This window comes from Hemicordylus capensis, chromosome 12, assembly GCF_027244095.1.
Source record: "Hemicordylus capensis ecotype Gifberg chromosome 12, rHemCap1.1.pri, whole genome shotgun sequence".
Lineage (NCBI taxonomy): Eukaryota > Metazoa > Chordata > Lepidosauria > Squamata > Cordylidae > Hemicordylus > Hemicordylus capensis.
In genome coordinates, this window is record NC_069668.1 from 4615143 (window position 1) to 4639819 (window position 24677).

At 50.5% G+C, this 24677-nt stretch overlaps 1 protein-coding gene across 2 annotated transcripts in view; it reads right to left on the reverse strand.

The window, feature by feature from the left end:
• Positions 1-24677, reverse strand: part of USP32 (ubiquitin specific peptidase 32) — a 145382-nt gene that overhangs the window by 90841 nt on the left and 29864 nt on the right. For both annotated transcript variants that reach the window (XM_053275083.1, XM_053275082.1), the window contains exon 2: positions 4201-4328. In XM_053275083.1, coding sequence (XP_053131058.1) covers positions 4201-4328 — 128 coding nt within the window. The remainder of the gene's footprint in view (positions 1-4200; positions 4329-24677) is intronic.

Here is a 24677-nt window from a genome sequence, read left to right on the forward strand (position 1 = left end):
GGCAATTAATGACCTCGGCGTGAGATCACACAATCACTTCAGTTTGGGCAACCCACATTAAACTGAGATTGAAGTGGCTGTGTGAAGAGGCCTATTTTCTTACTTTGCCTCCTGGCTCTACTTGAGCTGAGGTTCTCTGCTGTTGGCATCACAATTTCTTCCTCAGCTGCTCACAATTTAAGCATTTTGATGCTTCTGTTGAAAGCAATTAGAAACTTACTTGCAGAGGGGGGGACCCTCTTTTCCTTTATTTTAGCTCATTCTTTAATTTCCTCTCACTCCGACTACTTTAATTCTTATTGGTTCAACCTGGGTTTCATCTCAGGTCTTTTATTTTGGTTTTTCATTCAGCTGCTCAACTTAGGGTCTCTTTTCTAAATAAAAATAAATACTCCGAGAGAAAGTTCTGTTACCCTTTATTATACCCTTCTCCTCGTTAATTACCCACTCCATTTCATATCCAATTTTAAGACTGAGATATTAAACGCCTATGGATATACATTTCCAAGCTTCTTCGTCTGTTTCGTCAAATTAGAGTTCTTCAAGCCTTTCAAGTTCCTTAAGACCCATTTTTTTCCAGTTACCATCCCCCTGGTAACTTTGATCTCTGCCACTTTTCCTTTTCTTCCTCCTATGGCGCTAATTTGAGTATAGGCCACCGGAGCAGGGCCTCTTTGCTCAGTTTTATACAGCACCTACTTCAAGATATAGGAAGTCCTAGTGAATTTCTGCCCGTTAGGCGGCCTCTTCATCGGTTCCTCCAGCTGAAGCCTAACCAGGTCTCGACAATGTCAAAAATATCTTCCCAAACCGGCTCTCAGAACTGGCTTTCTGCCCGCCTGTATGAACTTTGCTTCAGTTCTGACAGGGTGGGGGCAGAAAATGGGCACCCCTCTGCCGGGTCCACAACCCCAATCTCGTTTCTCTTGTTGCCTTTCCGTCTAATTGCCCAATTACAGTCACCCCATTTTGCCTCTCTGGCAAGTCCGATCACCTGGACGGGGAGCAAACGGTTGCTTTGAAGCCTGCCTGGCTGGACAGCAGAACTGGGATTGAAAAGAGGGAGATGCTACATGCCAGCCCCGAGACGCTGTGGTGACACACTGAATACCAGCCTTTTGACCTCTCTGCACATCTTTCACCCCAGAGTCCACGAGCCAGGCCCACCCACTGTGGCCATGAGTATCATCTTGGGATGAAGGCAACGTCTGCCCCAGCACCCACCCGAGAGATGCCAAAGCGGCGAGAGCATCATTGCATTTAGAGCTTTCTGTGTGTGATCACCCCTTCTTTATCCCTGCTCCCGAACATGGTCTTCCACTGAGCAGGTTTCCAAAAGGTGCTCTTCCAATGCGCTACGCCCCATCTCAGGGGACAGATGCTCACCGTGATTCTTGCCCCACCTCAAGATGGAGAAGAGGAGATCGCGCAATGATGCTTCCTGTGCGTCTTCACCCCACCCCACCCCGCTTTATCCTGACCCCAAATCATAATCGCTGTCATTTTTGCATGGAGTAAGGGGTCAGAGTCAGGGTTAGGATAACAATGAGCCAATGGTGGTACTCTCTCCATGGAGTCATCTTTGGAGGACATTCCTGCCGATTTCCATTTAGGAACGTAGGAAGCTGCCTTCTACTGAGTCAGACCATTGGCCCATCTCACTCAGTATTGTCTACACTGACTGGCAGCAGCTCTCCAAGGTTCCAGGCAAGGTTCTTTCTCAGCCCTCCCTGGAAATGCTGCCAGGGACTGACATTGGGTCTTCCTTCATACAAAGCTTCTCCAAGGTTACAGGCAGGAATCTCTCTCAGTCCTATTTTGGAGATGCCAGGGAGGGAAGAGATGCTCTTCCCAGAGCGGCTCCATCCCCTAAGAGGAATATTTTACAGTTCTCACACATGTAGCCCCTCATTCAAATGCAAACCAGGGCATACTCTGCTTAGCAAAGGGGACATTCATGCTCGCTACCACAAGACCAGCTCTCTTCTCATTTCCATTCCTCTGAAAGCATTAATAGACTTTTATAGCAGTTTTGCTGTTTTAAAAAACTCTGAAAAGCTTTGAAACTGCAAATGGCCCAGTGGTCAGGACAAAAAAAGCATGAGGCACTCAGAAAGCTGAACGTCTTGCAATGAGAGCTGCTCTTTTCCACGTCTAGGAACGTCCAGAGTTCCCTGTAAGAGAGATTCCCCGATGTTGTTGGCTGCAGCTCCCATAATCCCCAGCCAAGGGTCACTGCAGCTGGGCATGCTGGGAGTTGGTAGTCAACAACCTCTGGGAATCCCTGTAACAGGCAACAGTGATGCAGACCTTGTCAAAAAGTAACCAGGAGCTTCCCCCACCGATGGTTCCACCCACCCCAGCTAGCTCATGGACTACCACACTCCTGGGAGAAAATCCAGCACCACTCATGGTGCTGGAGTCGTGTCACATTTGAGGAGGGGAAAGGGGGATTGGATACCATTTTCTCAGACTGAATTATTCCAATGAATCATTAATAGAGACGAGCAAAATGCCTACCGTTATGGAGGTCTTAGATACCGCAAGGGGCTCTGGGAGCGGGCTACAGCAGGAGGGCCGGGTCACTCAGTGCCAGGCGTGGATGGCAGGCGTTGCCCTCACTCCAGCCACCACCATGTCAAGTGTGGTGGCCCTTTGTCCTCACCCCGGGGACTGCACTCACCACACTTGGGGCCCACTAGTAAAAGGTCTGGTCAAGTGGAGACAATTGCGCATGCCATACTTTATTGTAACGTTTATAGGGACACCCGCTTAAGATTAGTGTCCCCTTTGTTGCAACGTTTTCCCGGGCACTTGGATGACTTCTATTTGAAGTACTTATTGTCCAGTTCTGATGACAACCTAATCATCAAAATGGCAAGGTATTGTCATAACATTTGCACCATCCGCTCAGGTTTTCAATAATGTTCTGTTCTTTTCTTTCCTTCCCCTGTGATTCCTGTTTCATGATTGCAATGGAGGGTGCTCTGCTTAATAAGGTTTTCAGTCAGACCTATTTGGAGTTCACCATAACTGTTCTAATTTTAACTCGGTGCTATTGTGTTATAATCTGTCCGTTTTATTATGCTGAGTCTCTTTTCTTATATGTAAGCATGTAAGTATGTATGTTTTAGCTATGCGCTGGTCCATGACCGTAATAAAGGACTGAGTAAAAGGTGTCCAGTTCTGGCTCTGGGTTCTTAAAGGAGACCCTCAGAAACAGCACCCCTGAAGGAGGATTCCAACCATTACACCAAGTCAGGCCATTGGTCCATCTAGTTCCTAACTGCCTACACTGACTGGCAGCGGCTTCTCCGAGGTTTCAGGCAGGCGTCACTCCCAGGCCTACCTGGAGATGCTGCCAAGGAGTGCGCCTGGAACCTTTTGCATGAAAGCAGATGTTCTGCCACTGAGCTACGGCGCTCCCTCTAAAAGCTGCCTTCTACCGAGTCAGACCATTCATCAGAGGGGCTTGGAGAACTTCATGGAGGAGGGGTCTATCAAGGGCTACTAGTCGGAGGGCTACAGGCCACCTCCAGCCTCAAAGGCAGGATGCCTCTGAGTCCCAGTTGCAGGGGAGTCACAGCAGGAGAGAAGGCATGGCCTCAACTCCTGCCTGTGGCTTCCAGTGGCATCTGGTGGGCCACTGTGGGAGACAGGATGCTGGACTAGATGGCCTTGGGCCCGATCCAGCAGGGCTGTTCTGATGTTCTTATCCATCCAGCTCAGCACTGTCTGCACTGACTGGCCAGTGGCTTCCCCAGGATTCAAGCAGGAGTCCTTCCCAGCCCTACCTGCAGGTGCTGCCAGGGACTAAAACCCGGGGCCTTCTGCATGAAGCAGATGCTCTATCACTGAGCGACGGCCCCATCTCCAGAGGCGAAAATCTTATAGCCGACAACGGCCACACGTCATCTCCCACCCAAATGCACACCAAGGTAGACCCTGCTTAGGCCAGAGAACAATGCCTGCTGGCTACCAGAAGGCCAGCTCTCCTCTCCGTTTCCCCAAGAACCAAGGCGGTACGTGAAATACACCCGCACACTCTGATGTGACCATATCAACAGCAACGCCATGAGCAACGTTTTCGCTTGGCCAAAGGCAGCCGCACCAACTTATAGAGCAACACAAAGGCAGAGTGACTGCTTCTAGGGCGCAGGGCCACTGAGAATGCACCATGTCCCGGCTGCCAGCACTTACCTCGGCCACCTTGGGAGGCACTCCGTCTCCCAGCACTTCCCGGATGAAGCATTGCTGGCTCATGTAGCAGGAGAGGCCACAAGTTCGCTTGAAGGCATCCTTCAGCCGCTTCAGTTCTATATCCGTCACTGCAGGGGAGAAGAGGGGGAACAGATCAAGGACCGCGCTCAGGACAACAGCCACCGATTCTCCTCCGTAAGCTCCTTGGCCAAGGCCCATTGGAAGAGAAGTTTAAAAATCCTAAGAGTCAAATGTCCACCGTGAATAGATGCAGCACATACTTAGGTGCATGGGGAGATCGCTTATACCGAGTCAGACCACTGGTCCGGCTCGCTCCACAGACAAGGCTGCTCAGCTTTGGCCCTCCTACAATTCTGACGATCTCTGGCTATTGGTCACTGTGGCTGGGGATTATGGGAGTTGTAGTTTAAAAACAGCTGGGCGTGCTTAAGTTGAGGAGGCCTGGCTCTACACTGACCGACGGCGGCTTCTCCAAGGTTTCAGGCAGGCGTCTTTCCCAGCCCTACCTGGAGATGCTGCCAGGGGTTGAACTTGGGACCTTCTGCGTGCAGAGCAGACACTCTGTTACTGAGCCACGGCCCCATCCCCTAAGGGGAGCATCTGACAGCAGGCAGTCCTCACATGTAGTCTCCCATCAAAATGCAAACCAGGGCAGACCCTGCTTAGCAAAGGGGGCAATTCATGCTTGCTACCACACAAGACTGGCTCTCCACCCTGAATTTCTGCTTCTCCTTCAGTGAAGGACACGGTGATGCCAGAATATGAAGGTGGCCAGCGCGCCCTCTGCCCTAGGGGCCATTCCCCTTCTTCACACCACAGTAGTCACCTAATGGCGCAGCGGGGAAGTAACTTGCCTAGGGAGCAAGAGGTTGCCGGTTCGAATCCCCGCTGGTATGTTTCCCAGACTAGAGGAACCACCTCTATCAGGCAGCAGCGATCTAGGAAGGTGCTGAAAGGCATCATCTCAGACTGTGCGGGAGGAGGCAATGGTCAACCCCTCCTGTATTCTACCAAAGACAACCACAGGGCTCTGTGGGTGCCGGGAGTCGAAATCAACTCGATGGCACACTTGACCTTTATATCACAGAGGGCCCAGTCACAACTGCCTTCCACTGCACGCCAGCACCGTGCAAGCATCCAATCGACAAAGCACGGAGGCTGGATCTGAGATGGTGCAGAACATTAACACGGCAAAGCGCATAGTAACCACCACTCTGGGTGTCGTCAAGCTCAGCCGTTCCACACCACAGCGAAGGCGGGCTGCATGTACGACACCACAGACAACCGCCTGGCCTGCAGGCTCTTTCTTTCAACCCTCTGCTTTCATCTTTGCAAGGCCGGATTCCCGTTTAAGGAGTCCAAACCAGCATGGCCATAAGAACACAGGAAGAGGCTTGGTGGATCAGGCCAGAAGATCACCAGACGCCTCGGGAAGCCACACGATCAGGAGATGAAAGCATGCCCCCTCCCCTGCTCATGCAAGCAGTATTCAAAAGTAAACTGGCAGCCAGGGACACAAGAGGCTGCCTTCTACTGAGTCAGACCCTTGCTCCATCTGTTTCAGTATTGTCTACACTGACTGGCAGCAGCTCTCCAAGGCTCCAGGCAAGATTCTTTCCCAACCATACCTAGAGATGCTGCCAGGGACTGAAATTGGGTCCTTCTTCATACAAAGCAGATGCTCTGCCACTGCGAGACAGCCCCATCCCCTAAGGGGAATATCTGACAGCAGACAGTGCTCACATGCAGTCCCCCATCCAAATGAAAACCAAGGCAGACTCTGCTTAGCAAAGGGGACAATTCCTGCTTCACAAAACCTGGATCTGGATTTCCATTTCAATCCACGCCTGGAGAAGTAGCAGCAAATGAATCACGGCTGACAACCTCTGTCTGGCATCACCCGTGGTTTATGAAAATGATATGCATGCGGCTGCATCCATTCCACGAGACCAAAACAAATTCAAGTCATCCGTAGCCCCTTCCGGCTCGCAGTACATTTCCGTCCCTGACCTTCAGCGTGGAATTAGCTGCCTGCCCCCCAGGAAAGTGCCACATGAGGACGCTTGCCGACCCCCCGAGTGCGGGCTTGTACAAGAAATTAAAAACAGAAGCTTCATAAATTTCGTGACGGGAAAATATTCTGAGTTATTTATCGCTGTGGCAAGAGGAAGAGATTTCCCTCCTCCCCAACCTGGCCTGTCGCTCAGGGCTAAGAAAACAGCCACACAGGCTGTGAAGTTCATGTCTTCTATTTTGTTCCAACAAGGCTCTCGCAGCCACAACGGGGAGATGTCAGGTCCCACGGACAAATTCTAATCTGTATACCCCATCCGTGCCGGCAAGAACTCTGTGAAGATCAAGCCTCCTGACCGAATCTGGTTCCTGAACGTCGGCTCTGCTTAAAAAAAAATTAACATCAGAACAGCCCTGCTGGATCAGGCCCAAGGTGGCCTATCTAGTCCAGCATCCTGTTTCACACAGTGGCCGTAAGATGCCCCTGAGAAGCCCACAGGCAAGTGTTTTGGGCAGGCCCCCTCTTCTTGCTGTTGCTCCCCTGCAATTGGGATGGAGAGGCATCATGCCTCTGTGGCTGGAGATGGCCTATAGCCACCAGACTAGTAGCCATTGATAGACCTGTCTTCCATGAATTTGTCTAAGCCCCTTTTAAAGCCATCCAAGCTGGTGGCCAGCACCACATCGTGTGGCAGAGAATTCCATAGATTGATTATGCACGGGGTGAAAAAGTACTCCCTTTTGTCGACCCTAAATTTCCCGGCCTTCAGTTTCATGGGATGGCCCCTGGTTCTAGTGTGTTGTGAGAGCGGGGTGGAATTCTCTCTGGCCACTTTCTCTACTCCATGCATAATTTTATATACCTCTATCATGTCTCCCTGTAGTCGCCTCTTTTCCAAACTAAAAACATAGGAACATAAGAAGCTGCCATCTACTGAGTCAGACCCTTGGTCCATCTAGCTCAGTATTGCCTACACAGACTGGCAGCGGCTTCTCCAAGGTTGCAGGCCGGAGTCTCTCCCAACCCTATCTTGGAGATGCTGCCAGGGAGGGAACTTGGAACACCTATGCTCTTCCCAGAATGGCTCCATCCCGAGGCAGGGTTTCTTAACTTTGGGGCCCCCAGATGTTGTTGGACTACAACTCCCATCATCCCCAGACATGGCCTTGGTGGCTGAGGATGATGGAAGTTGTAGTCCAACCACATTTTCAGGCCCAAGGTTAAGAAACCCTGCCCTGAGGGGAAGATCTTCCAGTGTTCACACTTCTAGTCTCCCTTTCATATACAACCAGGGCGGACCCTGCTCAGCTAAGGGGACAACAACAACAACAACAAATATTTATATACCGTTTTTCAACAAAAGTTTCCAAAGCGGTTTACATAGGGAAATAACAAATAAATAAATAAAATGGCTCCCTGTCCCCAAAGGGCTCACAATCTAAAAAGGAACATAAGACAGACACCAGCAACAGCCACTGGAGGGATGCTGAACTGGGGTTGGATAAGGACAAGCCATGCTTGCTGCCACAAGACCAGCTCTCCTCTCCAGAAGCCCCAGATGCTGTAGCCTTGACTTGCAAGGAAGGAGCTCCAGGCCCCTGATCACCTCTTCCACACCTCCAATTCTATAATGTCTTTTCTGAAGTATGGTGACCAGAACTGTACACAGTACTCCAAATGTAGCCACACCATAGATTTCTACAAGGGCATTATGATATTAGCATTTTCATTTTCAATCCCCTTCCTAATGACCCTAGCATGGAATTTGGCTTTGCCGTGTTTGGCCGGGTGCCGCACGTGCGGCATGTGGCAGCAGAAAGCAGGTAAGGGCCTCCCCCCACACTATAAAGATCACACTCGCCACTTCCTCCCCACCCCACCAGCGCCACCAAACCTGTGCACGAACCTCAGTTCTTCTCTCCCACAGATCAAGAGCAGAAGGTCCCAAGTTCCCTCCCTGGCAGCATCTCCAAGACAGGGCTGAGAGAGAGATTCCTGCCTGCAACCGTGGAGAAGCCGCTGCCAGTCTGTGAAGACAATACTGAGCTAGACAGATCAAGGGTCTGACTCAGCAGATGGCAGCTTCCTCTGTTCCTAAGCCAGGTGACCTTTCTTTGCAGACCCAGCTGAAGCCTGCCGTCTTTGGTTTGGCAATGCTACTTCGCAGCCGTGACAGATATCACAAGACACCCACGTGCATGCTCCTTAAAGAGGAGCACACGTCTTTCTCTCTCATGAAAACTGGGTCCACAAACTCTCAAGCCCGTGCAGGAAATTTGGGTCTTAAAAAGACATCCGCACACTGAAATGAAATGGCTAAATTTGACAGATTGAGGGGGGTTTGCACGTTAATCCTTTAAATACCTTACGGCAGGGCTCCACTCTTGCAGATGGTGGACTACAACTCCCCCACCCCGCGCTCCGACTCCTGGCCACTGTGGCTGGGGATGATGGGAGTTGTCGTCCAAAAGCCCCCGGAAGGCCGAAGTTGTGCGGCCCTGTCTTATAGTGCCCCGAGTCAACTTGTTGTGCTGGGCAGGGGGTGGTGGTGGTGGGATCCAAAGCAATAAGCCCTGTCCCCTGCCGAGGAAACGACCCGGCCATTTTTGTGGCCTCCCTGTTCTGGAAGCCACAAACCCATTTATATTCATAAGCTGGAGAGATTTAAAGCCGCCCAATTTGCATCCAACCCTTCTAGCATAAATTTCTCCGCAGACAGTATTTTAATAGCTCCGCCGCTTTATTTACATACTCGGAAACGATACTGATCGAGTTTGACGCTGCAAAGTGCGCTTTCACACACAGTTTCATAGGAGGATTTCAAGCCCGGTTTTGCAGCTTCTGTTCTCTCCCCAGCCCTGTGTCCAGAAATGCAGAGGAGCGAGCAAATGGGTGGCTACAAGGCGAGGCACAGCTTTGGCCCATCTAGTCAAGGGCCACCACTTGCCAAGAGCTTGAAGACGAGTCTTTCCCAGCCTTTTTTTTTTTAAATTTCTCATGTCATGTCTTGGACTCACTGGAACGAGGACATTTCGCATGCCCCCGCCAGCCAGCAAGTTAAAGCCGACCCTCAGAGAGTATACCAAAAATCCCCACTACCAAGACACCCACACACCTTTTGAGGGCTCAAGAACGCGGTGGTCTTCAACTAGCGACCAGAGGGATTCCATAGCTCACTAGCAGAGTATCTGCTTGGCATGCGGAAGGTCCCAGGTTCAATCCCTGGCAGCATCTCCAGGCAGGACTGGGAGAGACCCCTGTCTGGAACCTTGGAGAACTGCTACCAGTCAGTGTAACTACCTGAACTAGATGGACCGGGGTCGGACTCGATATACAGCAACGTCCTAAGTTCCTAGCTAAGTGAGAGAGCGCAACATGAACCCTCCCCTGGAAGAAGAGAAAAATCCTGTCCCCTGTGCTTAACAGCCTAACCTCAGCAGGAATTAGCATGCCAAAAGAAGGCCTCTCTGGATCTTCTTAGCTACGGGCACCACCATCTGCTGCTATGCAATTTCTAAGCACAAAGGTAAGGCACCCTCTAGGAATGTCGGAGGGCACCCTCTCTATGCACCTATCTAACCAGAAAGAACTGCTGGCCCCCAAGGACAGGGTTTCTCCAGGGTCTCTCCCAGCCTTGCTACCTGTTCACTGGAGACTTAACCTGGAGTTTTTGCATGCAAAGATGGTGCTCAACCATACGGACATCTGATCTATACATCCAGCTGCCAGGAGGTTGATGACGATGACAACTTTTACTGGACCAGGCCTAAGGCCTCTCTTATCCAGCGCCGTGTTTCACACAATGAAAACAGATGCCTCTGGGAAGCCCACCGGCAAGAGAAGAAGGCATGCCCTCTCTCCTGCTGCTGCCCCACTACAACTGATATTCGGAAGCCTCAGGACTGGTAGCCATTGATAGACCTGTCCTCCATGAATTTGTCTTAAAGCGATCCAAGTTGGTGGCCATCAACACATACCATGGCAGAGCAATTCCACAACTTAATTCTGCACAGTTTGAAAAAAGCACGCTCTTTTGTCACTCCTACGTTCCTTGGCATCCGTTTCACAGAATGACCCGTTTCTAGTTTTGTGAGAAAGGGGGGAGAAGAACTTCTCCCTATCCATGTTCTCTACACCCGGGATTCTCAACGTTGGGTCCCCAGATGTTATTGGACTTCAACTCCCATAATCCCCAGCCCCAGTGGTCTTTGGTTGGGGATTATGGGAGTTGAAGGCCAACAACATCTGGGGGCCCAAGGTTGAGAACCCCTGCTCTAGACCATGCATAGTTTTATACACCTCTGTCATGTCTCCCCTTTGTCGCCTTTGTTCTAAATCAAAAATGCCCCAGATGTTGTAGCCTTGTCTTGTAAGGAAGCTGCTCTAAGTTCCTGATCATCTTCATTGTCGTCTTCTGCACCTTTCTCAGTTCTACAACATCCCTTTTGAGATATGGTGACCAGAACCATCCAGAGGGCTCCAAATTGGCCGCACCAGAGATTTGCAGCTTGGGAAAAGAAGAGACTAAGAGGAGACATGATCAAAATGTATACAATTATGCATGGAGGAGAGAGTGGACAGAGAGTAATTTTTCTCCCTCTCTCACACCACACTAGAACCAGGGATCATTCCATTAAACTGAAGGCCTGGAAATGTAGGACCGACAAAAGGAAGTACTTTTTCACACAGCACGTAATTAATCTATGGAATTCTCTGCCACAGGATGACGATTAGTCCTGATGGTTATAGCCTGGGTCCAGCAGGATGCCTCTGAATCATAAATGCAGGGAGCAACAGTAAGAGAGAGGACACGCCTTCATCTCCTGCTTCTGAGCTTCCTAGAGGCATCTGGTGGGCCACTGTGGGAAACCGGATAGGCTGTGGGCCTGATCCTGCAGGGCTGTTCTTATGTATAAGGGCATTATAATGTCAGGAGTTTGGCTTTCAACCCCCTTCTAATGATTCCTAGCACAGAATTTGCCTTGTTCAAAGCTGCTGTGCACTGAGTCGACATTTCCATTTGCCGATATTATATTATTATTATTATTATTACTACTACTATTAATTTGATTTCTATACTGCCCTTCCAAAAATGGCTCAGGGCAGTTTACACAAGAGAAATAATAAAGAAATAAAATGGATCCCTGTCCCCAAAGGGCTCACAATCTAAAAAGCAACATCAGATAGACCCCAGCAACAGTAACTGGAGGTACTGTGCTGGGGGTGGATAGGGCCAGTTACTCTCCCCCTGCTCAATAAAGAGAATCACCACGTTAAAAGGTGCCTCTTCACCAAGTTAACAGAGATACATACAGACCTCCAACTATTCACAAGTTGCAAGGCTGAACAAAAGAAGGAAGGTGTGCCTAGGGCAGGGCTGCACAACTATGGCCCTCCTGCAGATTTTGGACTACAACTCCCATCATCCCTGACTGCTGTGGATGATGGGAGTTGTAATCCAAAATCTGCTGTAGTTGTAATCCAACAACAGCTGATGGCCGAGGAGCCTCGAGAAGCCCCAAGTTTATTTTTGCAATTGTCCCTGAATCAAGGAAGTTTGGAAACCAACCTCTCGCAACGGGAGAGATGAAACCAAACAAGGCTTTCAGCTGCATGGAAGCTGGGCAAATAAAGCCAGGCTATATTACTTCCTCGGCCCTGTTTGCCAAAGTTAAACAAGGAGCAGCAGACACAGGCAGATTCATCCCCTATTTAAAAAACTGTGCATATTAACCAAAAGAAGGCAAACAACAGAAAGCGTCAATTAAATCGTTTCAGAAATTGCGGCTGCCAAATTATACATGCAACAGTGAAGGTCACGGTTCCGCATGCTACGGCCGTATGTTCAATTCCGGCATCACTTTGCATGTATACAGCATGCTCCCAGCTATATTGGGCAGCAGCGAGATAGGAATTATATTGGGCAGCAGCGAGATAGGAAGATGCTGAAAGGCATCATCTCATACAGCACGCGTGGAGGCCATGGCCAACCCCTCCTGTATCCTACCCAAGACAACCACAGTGGTTGCCAGGAATTGACACTGACTCGATGGCACAACTTTACCTTTACTAAATGAAATACACAAAATCCAGGAATAATCATACACGGAGCAAAGAGAAGGTTGCCCCACCTCCAAAAAAGCCACACAGGCTTTCAAGGTAAAGTTGTGCCCTCGAGTCGGTGTAGACTCCTGACGACCACAGAACCCTGTGGTTGTCTTTTGGTAGAATACAGGAGGGGTTGGCATTGTCTCCTCCCGCACAGTATGAGATGATGATGCCTTTCAGCATCTTCCTATAACACTGCTGCCTGATATAGGTGTTTCCCATAGTCTGGGAAACATACCAGCGGGGATTCGAACCAGCAACCTCTTGCTTGCTAGGCAAGTCATTTCCCCACTGTGCCATTCATTACTTTTCTTTTTTTGTATGTTTCTTAAACTGCATGCTCTGTCCAGGAATAGGCAAACTTGGCTTTCCAGCTGCTGCTGGACTACAACTCCCATCACCCCCAGCCACAATGTAGTCCAGCTGCTGTTGGGACTACAACTCCCATCATCCCCAGTCACAACGCAGCTGAGGATCATGGGCGCTGAAGTTCAACAGCAGCTGGAAAGCCAAAGTTGCCTACTCCCTAATGTCCATTTCTAGAGACTGCGGCCTGAAACCTCGGAGAGCTGCTGCCAGTCAGTGTAGACAACACTGAGCTAAGATGGGCCAACAGTCTGGCAAGAGTAGAAGGCAGGTCCCTATATTCCTAAATGTCAAGCGACACAACCTAATTCCAGCCAAATGTCCGGTTATGAATTCCCCTAAATGGTTTCGCTTCCATGTGCGGAGCCCAAACGAAAAGAAAAGTAAAACTGCCGTTCTAGTTCAGACTGCAAGTGAAAGCAAAACCAGAAGCGCCAATCGTGTTGCTTCCCCTTCTGGGAGTCTCACTTCTGAGGCTGAGACGGGGCTGGCTGTGACTTGTTTTCAACCCTTCACTAGCATTCATAGGAACATAGGAAGCTGCCACATACCGAGTCAGACCATTCGTCTCTCTAGCTCAGTATTGTCTACCCAGACTGGCAGCAGCTTCTCCAAGGAGAAAAAGCAAGAGAAAAGCAAGGTGGGGAAAGAGGCTGAGGAGGTGGGGGGCCGGATCCAAGGGTGAGATGGCCCGTGATGCTCCTGTTGCTGTGTGAAAACAGAGCAGCAACTGTATGTATTCGAGGGCGGGGTCCGCAGTCTTGGGTGCCCAGCTGCTTTTGGACTACAGCTCCATCACCTTCAGCCTCTCTGGCCCCAGAGCGCGGCTCTCGCCCGCCCCAGCAGTTCAGCAGCTACCTCCCAACCCAGCCAGGCTCACGGCACTCCCTGCCACCTACACTGCATGCAGCCAAGCTGAGAAAGCTGGGGTCCCAGTTGGGTCAGAGGGCCCCAGCTGGCAGGTGGGTGCAAGCACAGACCACACTTTGAGCCATCGCTGCTGCTGCAAGCCGGATGGCTGCCCTGGGGCCAGAGGCAGACAGGGAGATACAGGGATCTGGACGCTGGGCCAGGTGAGCATTTGGGGCTCGGGCATGGGCCCCAATGGCCTGCCCGCCCCACAAGGATGGCCCTGGATATTACACACCCACATTGGGAGTTTTTGACCCAGCTCACGTTTTCTCAAAGTGACCTTTATTATTTATTATTATTTATTATTATTATTAATTCAATTTCTATACTGCCCTTCCAAAAATGGCTCAGGGCAGTTTACACAGAGAAATAATAAATACATAGATGGATCCCTGTCCCCAAAGGGTTCACAATCTAAAAGAAACATAAGATAGACACCAGCAACGGTCACTGGAGGGACTGTGCTGGGGGTGGAGAGGGCCAGTTACTCTCCCCCTGCTCAATAAAGATATTCTGATTTACAGGCGCTCCGTCATAATCATCCCACAGACGGGAGCTCCCCGCACATTCAGCCAAGTAAGTACACACACCAACTATCGGAACCTGCGGGGGCCCCACGTGGGGCTTAGTCAATGGTGGCAACACTTTGGGAGATTCACTATGGAGCGAAATCCTGAACAGGGAACCTGGCTGAGAGCGAAAAGCAATAGGGAATCTGCTGTTGAGAAAACGACCTCTCTGCACCACCAAGCCTTGCTCTGGTAGAAACTTTTGAAAGCAGAATATTAAAGAGCAAGCTTTCAGGCCCCTCTATTGTGGACGTACAGCTTGGCTTTTAACCTGAGGGATTTAAAAAGTATCCTTTCTCCCCAATTCCCCAGCAAGTTAGCAACCAAATCCTATTATTTTGAGGGTCCCGGCTTTGTGGTCTGGCATCAGTCTTGCGGGGGGGGGGCATCAATTAATCTCTAATGACTAAATCATCTCTCCTGTAATCGCCACTTTCCCCCTGCAGGAACCGCTGTCCTAGTGGCACATGGAAATTGCTACTTTAGACAACGCAGTTGTGAGCTGGTGGCAGTGCCTGGAAAGTGGTCGAGACGGATTTACTTTTATTCCCAACCCGGCCAAGGAGGTGAAAATATGTCATATTACAGGAGGGAGGCGAGGAGGAGAGAATGCCCCAAGGGGCCAAAACAGAGACTGCTAGATGGAGCAATGGATTTGATTTATTTATTTATCTACCATATTTTTACACTGCCCAAAACTTACATCTCTGGGCGGTTTACAACAAGATTAAAAGTAAAACACTAATTAAAAACAAAAAATTTAAAAGCAAGAAATTTAAAACACAATTAAAAATTTGAAAACAATATTCTAAAAACAACATGAAAACAATCAAAACAATATCAGTTATTCTGATTGTGACCTCTGGGGATACCTTTTTACTGTGCAAATTCTGTTCTCTTGCAGTACTGTTATGGCAGCGAGCTTTTCTTTGATTAATTTTAAAATGTTACTGATGATTTATTCGTGGATATTTATCTATATATTTACATATCTCCTTTTCCCAACTGTATCTTTCTATGTTATGAGATGTTTTGTTTGCGTTATGTTATGCTGACCTTGGATCGCAAATAAAGAACTTTGTATTATTGTGCTGTCACTTTCACTTCACCGTCATTACCAGAAGATAACTACGGTTTGCTTAAGAACTGAAGGCCACATCACAAACCTATCATAAAGATGCATGGAATCTGCATAATCTCCATTTCAGGCAGGGGAAGAACAAGGCTAGAGTGGGCCTGGGACAGAAAGTGAAGATGGGTCCCTGTCTCTCTATACCCCCACCCACAACTTTCTTCTCCACCCCTCTTGCTGTCAATCAGGCTAAGGGAGCAGTCAGCTGAAGCTGAGCACTGGCCAGCCAGTCAGGAGGAGGGAGGGATGCTGCCTGACACTCCTCCCCCTTCCCTTCTGGAGAAGGCTCATCTCACTTGAAGCTAAGACAAATCCTCCAATCAGGTACCAGCAATCGGGGACGGGGGAGGGAAGGACAGGCTGTCACCCCAGCCAGAGGGCCCCTTCCCTTGGGGGCTCAGGGATATTCGCTCTCCTCCACCATCACCCCTTCTTTAATTATAGCTACACCACTGATTTTAAGGAGTGTGATTTAAGGCGCTGGAAAGTTTTCAATGCCACTAGAAAGAACATTCATCCAGCCCCGAACATGAACATGAACAGGATGAACAGCCCCGAACATGAACATGAACGTGATGAACCGCCCCAAACATGAACATGATGAACAGCCCCAAACATGATGATGTTCAACATGATGAACATGATTCATCCAGCCCCGATGAACATCCAGCCCCAATGAACATTCAACGCCACTAGAAAGGACATTCATCCAGCCCCGATCAGTCAGGGAACAGCCTCGCTTTCCAATGATTCTTCCTACCACACCTGCTATCTGTACATTCACCCTCACCACTCACCAGCTGACAGAGAACTCTCTTTACATAACCCGGGACTATTGTGCTTTGGAAACACAGGAACAAAGGGCAAACCCATTAATGGCTCTTGGGGGGGAAAAAGAACCTTCTGGGTTCACGAGCTGGGTGGAAAACCCTGGGGAGCTCACATCCAAGGCGAGGAAACTCCGTTTCTGAATGAACATTAATCCCAGCTGCTCAACAGCCACAAGCCTCTATTACAGCCAAGTTAATCTGGGCGGATAAAGCCCAAGAACCAACAACTGCTTTGCCATTTCCAAGCCGTACTCCCACAGCTGTGTTGCTGCCCACTCAGCGGATTACTTGGAACATCTACAAATGTCTTAAATGAACTATTGGGGGGCGGGGAGGAGACAGCAACCACCCAGGAGCAATTTTTTTAAAAAAAAACACACACACCCATGTTTTGCGCACAAGAAGAAGTCATTGACACGGAGAGCCAATCACATTCTTTACAGGTTCTCCGCTCCAATTTGGAATGCACAAGAATTGCCGAGAGGCGGGGGGGGGAGGTGAGGACACGGGCCTTGAAAACGCCATTGCAAAGGATGCTGAAGCCAACTCGAAACGTGGTCCTAGGAGAAAGACAAGTCTGTCTTCCAGTGCAGAGCCCTGGAGCACATTTTAGACGGCAGCCCAGCCCTAACTACGCCCGACACTGCCCGAGGAAGGAGATCTGCACTGCACTGGCCAGACCTCAAGGTCCGGGCACGATCCAAGCCCGGGATTGGCCAGGAAGGAGGCGGTCACTTTTCGCACACACCAATGGGCTACAGCACATGGGTCCCAGTGCATCGTTTAAGGCAAGGCTGCTCAACTTTGCCCCACTACCCAGCTGTTTCTGGACTACAGCTCCCATAATTCCAAGCCACAGTGGCCAATAGCTAGGGATTATGGGAGTTGTAGGCCATCGTCTGCAGGAAAGCCCTGGTTTAAGTAGCCCCGGTGTAAGGGGACAGGATACAGCCATCTTGCTGTATGTTGGTGTGGTCAGTGCCTGTATGGGAGGCCCAGGAATGCCACCTTTGGGAACAGGGCTGTAGCTGAGTGGCAGAGCACTTGTTTTGCAGGCAGGAGGTCCCAGGTTAACTCCCTGGCAGCACCTCTACGTAGGCCTGTGAAAAATTCCTGCCTGAAACCTCGGACAGCCACTACCAGTCAGTGTCAGCAATACTGAGATCGGTGGACCAACGGTCTGACTCAGTAGGCAGCAGCTTCCTAGGGGGTGGGGCCGTCGCACATCTGCCTTTCATACAGAAGGATCCCTGGCAGCATCTCCAGGCAGGACTGGGAGAGACTCCTGCCTGGAACCTTGAAAAGCCGCTACCTGTCAGTGCAGACAATACTGAGCTCGATGGAACAATCGCCTGACTCAGTATAAGGCAGCTTCCTGCATTCCTAGGATTATGGCAGTTCTAGGCCAACATCTGCAGCAAGGCCAAAGCTGTTCAGTCCCACACTAGCCCAGTAATGTCTGCTCCAATCAGAAATGGCTCTCCGGGACACAAGGCAGAGAGAGGTCTTTCCCAGCTATGCCACCTGGGATGCTACAGGTTGAACCTGGGGCCTTCTGCATGCAAAAAGATGCGATCCACCGCTGATTAAAAAGGATCCTGGGCCCAAAGGAGTCTCAGGCTCCCATGCCCTTTTCTTCCCGCAAACTCCACAATCTGTTGCTTTCCGTTCCGGGTTGGCAGAGAGCCACTGTGCCCGTTCGGACAAAAGGGCAAGCCAACCGCAATTTGCGCTTTCCTGAAAACTGGGATTGGATGTGGTTTCGTGGGTAATAGTCCGGGGAGCCAGCTGGGGTGATGACGAACACCACCTGGGGGCACGGATGCTCATTGTGATTTGGACAAAACCGACACCCCTAGAGATGGAAAAGAGGCGATCACACTGCAAGACTTGCAGCTCCGTCACGCTTTTCTTGTCCTGACCATCGGGCCCGCAGTGGCCAAATTCGCAATGGGGTTTGAAAAGCTTTTAAACGTTTTTCAACACACACACACACAAATAGTGTCAACTTCTATCAATGTTGTCAGAGGAATGGAAGAGAAAATGGGCAGGAACATCCTCCCAAGGTTATAACATGGAGAGAGGACAACCATTCATTCGCGGCTTGTTGCCCTGACCTTAATCCTGATTCTATCTTTTCCTCTGTGCAAAAATGACAGCAAGTATCATTTGGGGCTGGAATAAAGAAGGGGTGAAGACACACAGAAAGCTGGAAGTGCAACCACATGATTGCCTCTTTGCCATCTCGAAGCGGGTAGACATGGCCAAAAACCACCATGAGCATTTGTCCCCCGAAGATGTACCAATGGCTGATTATTGTGGGCCTGGCTCATGCACAAGCCACAGTGTGCCTGGTCTGACAAAGAGCAAAACTCTGGTTCGCCATCAAATCAGAATCTGAAGGGACTAGTCCCAGTGTTTGGCAGGAAGCAGGGGTGGAGGAAATCAAGCAGGAGTCGTGGAAAATCCAGCACGCTGACAGCTTGATGGCATCTTTTGCCTCTGTAATCCTCCCTTCCAATCCCTCCCATGACCAGTCTGCAGGACACTCTCCACACAACATTGGACAGCTACCCTTGACTGATGAATCACAAATCCCTCATGTGCGGGGGTGAGGGGGAAGCAAATCCCTTCAGGAGGGCATCGGCTCAGGAGAGACAGCCGTGCAGAGCAACTCCAAAGACATCGCCTCCCTCCGAATCTCCAGCGCAATTCACAATTTCCTCGTGTCCAAATCGAATAAATAAATAAACAAAGAGAGCAAACATGGCGTAAGAGCCCGTGCCTGAACAACAAAAAGCCAGCCAGGCTGCCTTGCGAAACGGACAGCACCCACCCCGATCGACAGGCTTCTGAAAAGGGGGTCTGGCTTGCTTTTCCACCACTATGCTGGCTCTTGCCGTCAGGAAATGGCAAAGTAGAGTCAAGAGCGGGGCAGGAGGCAAAAGGTCGCTCCGGTGCCATGCATCGTACGCCGCTCAGTGGCTCTGGGATCAAACAACCTGGAGAAAGCAAACCTGCACAACGAAAGAAAGCCTTCCAGGTCCTGATGGCAACATTGGAGATTTAGATCACGCACAATGGATGTGGAGCAAGAACAGAATGGTTAAAAAGGCACGTAGGAAGACGTCCGATACTGAGTCAGACCACTGGCCGATCCAGCTCAGGACTGTCTACACTGACTGGCAGCAGCACGCCAAGCTTTCAGGCAGGGGGCTTTCCCAGCCCTCCCTGGAGATACTGATGAGGACTGAACCTGGGACCTTCTCCATGGAAAGCAGATGCTCTGCCACTAAGCTACAGCCCCATCCCCAAGAGTGCAGGATCACAGGAAGCTTCCAAGGCAGACAAGAAAAAAAGGCTAGAGGCAACTGCTCTTGGCAGCCAAAACCCTACCGCACCAACCCCATTATCTCCAGGTTTGGAGAAAGGAAGGGTCTCTCTCACCATTTCTTATCTTCATCCACCAGTGAACTGACTGTCTTTGACTCTCCCTCAAGGCTCTTGTGCATATCAGAGGACTTGGAAGAAGGGAGGAGTTGATGACAACAACAAAAAATGGGCTTTGGGGAACTGCCACATTATGGACCATTTCACACAATCATTTGAATCTAGGTTAGATGTGGGTTACCAACATTAGCAGGTGGCCAAGGAGGGAATCTCAGATTCATCACAGGCCCTAACCCAGAAGAACAGCCCTACTGGATCAGGCCCAAGGAGTCCTATCTAGTCCAGCACCCTGTTTCCCACAGTGGCCCACCAGATGCCACTGGGAGCCTACAAGCAGGAGTTGAGGGCATGCCCTCTCTCTCCCCTGCAACTGGTATTCACGCCATCACACTAATGTTGGCAACCTACATTAAACCTAGGTTCAGACGATTGTGTGAACCAGGCTTGAAGCCCTGGCAGGCTAGCAAGCTGGTATGCACCTCTTTATGGCTGGGGAGATCCTGAGCTGCTTGACACAGTCTACTGCCCTTTCAGCGTGTCCATGCTCCAGGAACTGGCAAGGTGGGTCTTACGGGATCCGCCCGGAAGTTTATATTGTTTTATTCCTATCCGCCACACACTGACAAGACACCCGGCACACCTCTGCCTTGACCTAAGCACCCCTAGGGAGCGCCTGTGTATTTGCTTGAGCCTGCCTGTTTCTCTGAATGGTAGTAATCCTGCCCCTTCCGGATGGCAAGGCAGTCCGGCTCTGGAGAATGAGGTCATTCACGACAAGGCCCAGGGAGGTGGAGGCGGCACAGCATTTATCTTGGCACCAAGAAGGAATGGTTTCAGTGGTGAGAGAGGTGGGGCCAGTTGCTTGCCTTCATCATCCTTCTTTGTTCTTAGGGTGCTGTGTGCTACCCAGTGGCTGGAGGGGAGACAGGTGGGTCCAGGGTGTAGGTCGTGTTTGTTTTTCAAGGTGATATTGAGAACAGAGGACAGGGCTGAGACCTGTCTGCGCAATGTGGATGGATGGAGGTGTAATTTTAGCCCTTCTTGCAGAAAACTCAAGACTTCCGGAACCCCTGCGTGCAAGGGATCTACCCCGTTCCGGAAAGCCCGTTTGGAGAAAGCTGACCAGGTGACTTGGTAGATGCGTTGAGTGGAGGCCCTTCTGGACGCCAAAATGGTGTGTATTACAGAGTCTGTATACCCACGATCCTCTAACTCTGAGCGTTCAACCTCCAAGCGCTCAGTTGCAACCAGTTGGGGTCTGGATGAAGCACTAGACCCTGTTGCAGGAGGTCGTGTCGTTGTGGCAGGAACCATGGCTTTTCGACCGCCAATTCGACTATTGTGGAGAACCAGGGCCGTCTTGGCCAGTGCGGTACGACTAAGATGAGATCCGCCTGCTCTTGAATCGCTTTCCTGAGTACCTTCATGATTATGGGGATCGGAGGGAAGGCGTACATCAGACTCCTTGGCCAGGGGGAGAGTAGAGCGTCCGTTCCCTCTGCTCTGTGAGATTGGTATCTGGTGAAGTAGCGCTGCAGTTGATGGTTGTGGTCGGACGCGAAGAGGTCCACCGCTGGATTTCCTAGTTGATCTGATATCTGGGCAAAGATCTCTGGGTGTAGTGCCCATTCTCCTGGATCCAATGCCTTGCGGCTTAACCAGTCCGCCAGGTTGTTCTCCTCCCCTTTTAGGTGTTCTGCTGAGATGGACAGGATATTCGACTCTGCCCATCTGAACAGGCGGTTTGACTCCTCCATCAGTTTTCGCAATCTGGTGCCCCCCTGACGGTTTATGTGGGCTTTGACTGTCACATTGTCCGTTCTTATAAGGACATGTTGATTCGCAATCAGGCTCTGGAAGTGGATAAGAGCCAGTCGAACTGCTCTTAGTTCCAGCCAATTGATGGGGTGACGTGATTCCCCCGGTGTCCATACTCCTTGTGTGAATAGTTGTTGGCAGTGCGCCCCCCAGCCGGTGAGACTGGCGTCTGTTGTCAGGACTATCCTGGGCGGGACTTCCAGTAAATGGCCTTTGGTCATGGCTGGGGAGAGCCACCAATGTATTGACCTCTGGACTTGTCGTGGTAGGCTGATAAGTGTCTTCTTGCCCGCCATCACGTGGTCCTGCCATGGGAGAAGAACCCATTGCAGTGGCCGGGAGTGCCATCTGGACCAGGGGGTGCAGGTCAAGCATGCTATCATGCTCCCTAGTGCCTGGGATAATGTCATGACATCCCACGTCTGTTTGGTCAATAAGGGCTGCAGTTGTAGCTTTATTCTTTCTCTTCTCTCCTGTGACAACGAAATTGTGCCCCGCGCGGTGTCGAATAGGGCCCCGAGGTGGACTAGCTGTTGTGTTGGTTCCAGGTGACTTTTCTGAAAGTTTACGATGAAACCGTGGTCCCCCAGAGCCTGCAGTGTGGTTCTGATGTCCCTGACTGCCTGAGCCCGGGATCTGGCTCTCAGAAGTAAGTCGTCCAGGGAAGGGTGGATATGGATGCCCCTGGTGCGGAGGAGTGAGATCAGGGACACCATCACCTTGGTGAAGACCCTCGGGGCGGACGATAGGCCGAATGGTAGGGCCCGATATTGGAAATGGCTCCCATTGTATGAGAATCGAAGGAACTGTCGAGATTGAACTGCGATCGGGATGTGCAGGTACGCCTCCGACAGGTCGAATGCTGCCAAGAAGTCCCCTGCTTGTATGGTTTCCTTGATTGATTGGAGGGACTCCATTCGAAACTTTTTCTTCGTCACGTGCCGATTGAAGGCCTTCAAATCCAAAGCAGCTCGCCAAGAACCGTCTTTTTTGGGTACAAGAAATAGGATAGAGTAAGTGCCTTGAAAAAACTGAGAAGGAGGGACCGGTTCTATGGCCCTGATCTGAAGATGATGTTGTATTGCTTTCAGCATTCGAAGATGTCTCTCCGGAACAGAAGACCTTGCGGTGGAAATGAATCTTTGATGGGGAATGGATGACAATTCGATGTTGTAGCCGTTCGTGACTACCTCTAGCACCCAAGCATCGGCGGCTGTAGACATCCAGGTGGTGCAAAAGTCCGAAAGCCTGCCGCCTACAGGGGTAGCGTCATTGCTTTCTGTAAGATGTTGCACCTGAGAGCGATTTCTGGTGCGCGCCTCTGCTGTTGCCTCTGAAGCGTTGTCTCCACTGGTACCGTCCCATTCCTCTGTTCTGGAAAAATCTGTAGTCTCTATTCTGGAACCCCTGGTTGTGAGCTGGCGAAGGTTGGTTGGCATGTTGTCTGAAGGGGCGAAAACTGCGCGGGGGGCCACGAAAAAACGCCCGAGGGTATCTACGAGCAGTAGGCAATATTTTCTTTTTATCCCAGGACTCTACCAGAACTGGTTCGAGGGCCGGGCCAAAAAGGTTTTCACCCGCAAAGGGGGCGGAAACCAAGGCCAACTTTGACTTATAGTCTACATTCCATGATTTGAGCCACAAGGCCCTGTGGATTGCCACACCCGCTACCATGGCCCTAGATGATTGCTGGATTCCGTCTAAACTGGAATCTGCCATCAGGGCTGCCGCTTTTGCCATCTTATTAATTCCCTGACGGAGCTTGGGCAATTCTGGGGGAACCAATTTGACCAACTCCTTAGCCCAGAGTAGGGATGCTCTGGCGAAAATCGAATTTGTGGTACCTATCTTAATGGCAGATGCCGTGGCCTCATGAACCTTCTTAAGTAATGACTCACAGCGCCTGTCCTCCTGTGTCTTAAGTTGCTCCTGTCCCTCAGCCTGAACAATTGCCCCTGACACTAGTTGTGCCACCGGAGGTTCTACCTTAGGCATGGCAAGGAGCTTTGAAATGTCATTAGTTAGTACATAGTGTTTTTTGGGGATATTGCCAATGGGCTTGGAGGCCATGGGCCGTTGCCACTCAGCACATAGCACATTCTTGAATAATGGAGGAAAAGGAACTGTGGGACTCACCGCCTCCGACGTTGGGAAGACTTGCTGGTCCAGTGCGGGCGTGGTGCTCTCCTATTCCGGTGCAGCCACGTCATTGATTATGTGTTTTGCTTTTGCTAATAATACTTCAAAATCAGCTGAGGAGAAAAGTCTTGCATTGTTAGGTATGGGAGGAGGAATTTCCTCGTCTGACAATTCCCCTTCTTCCTTATCTGACTCTGGTTCGACTGGCAATTGAGGGGAATGTTCCCCCGATGATGAATGAATGTCTAGAGGGGCCCCGGGGCGTGTGGGTAGGAGACTGGCAACTGAAGTACCCAGCGGGGGTGGAGGTGGAAGGGGTTGAGTAATCCCGGTAGTCACTGGGGTTGGATGTTTGGGGAGCTTTGGTGCCTTGGAGCTTCCCGACCCTGATGAGGAGGATGGGGAGTGCCTGTGTCTTTTTCTGTGTTTTTGTGTCAGAAATCTGGGCAGAAAAGAGCCTATTTCTGACTGAGGGATTGCCCTGCATCTGGGGCTTGAATCTGGGGAAGAGGAGGATAACCTCGATAAACCTCGCCTGTTGGGTTGCCGCCTATGACCTATCCTAGGTCCAGGTAGGCAATTCAGCTGCTCCTGTGGTGGTGCTACAGAGTTCTGGCTAGGTAGAGGAATGGAAGTATTCTGGTCAGTACGTGCATGAGATTGCAAAGAGACTATTTCTTTTCTGAAAAATTCTCTTAACCACTCCGTGGCTGCTGGAGAAAATGGATCTGTACTCACGTGGGCGAGAGGTGTCGGAATTTCCCCCACTGGGTCGTTAAGCGCGGGAGTGGCAGCCGCTTCCCCTTGTAGAACCGGGGTCTGTTTTCCATTAGCAGCCGTTACAATGCCCACCGGGCAACGGTCAATAGAATTATTTTTCTCTGTGGCGCTTATCGGTATTGTGCCCACCGGGCTCCGAGCCACCAATGTCTGCTTGGCGCTTTTCTTAAGGGCTTCCTTTTGTTTCGCGCCGTTTGCCGCCATTTTAGTTCTGGAGCGGCGGCAAACCGCTTGAATAAGCAAGCGCTCACTCAGGCGCTTGTGTCCCTCCGCCTTGGGCAGGGACTCCTTGCGTTTCTTTTTCTTTTTTAACTTTTGCTCCCCCAAGTGCTTAGACT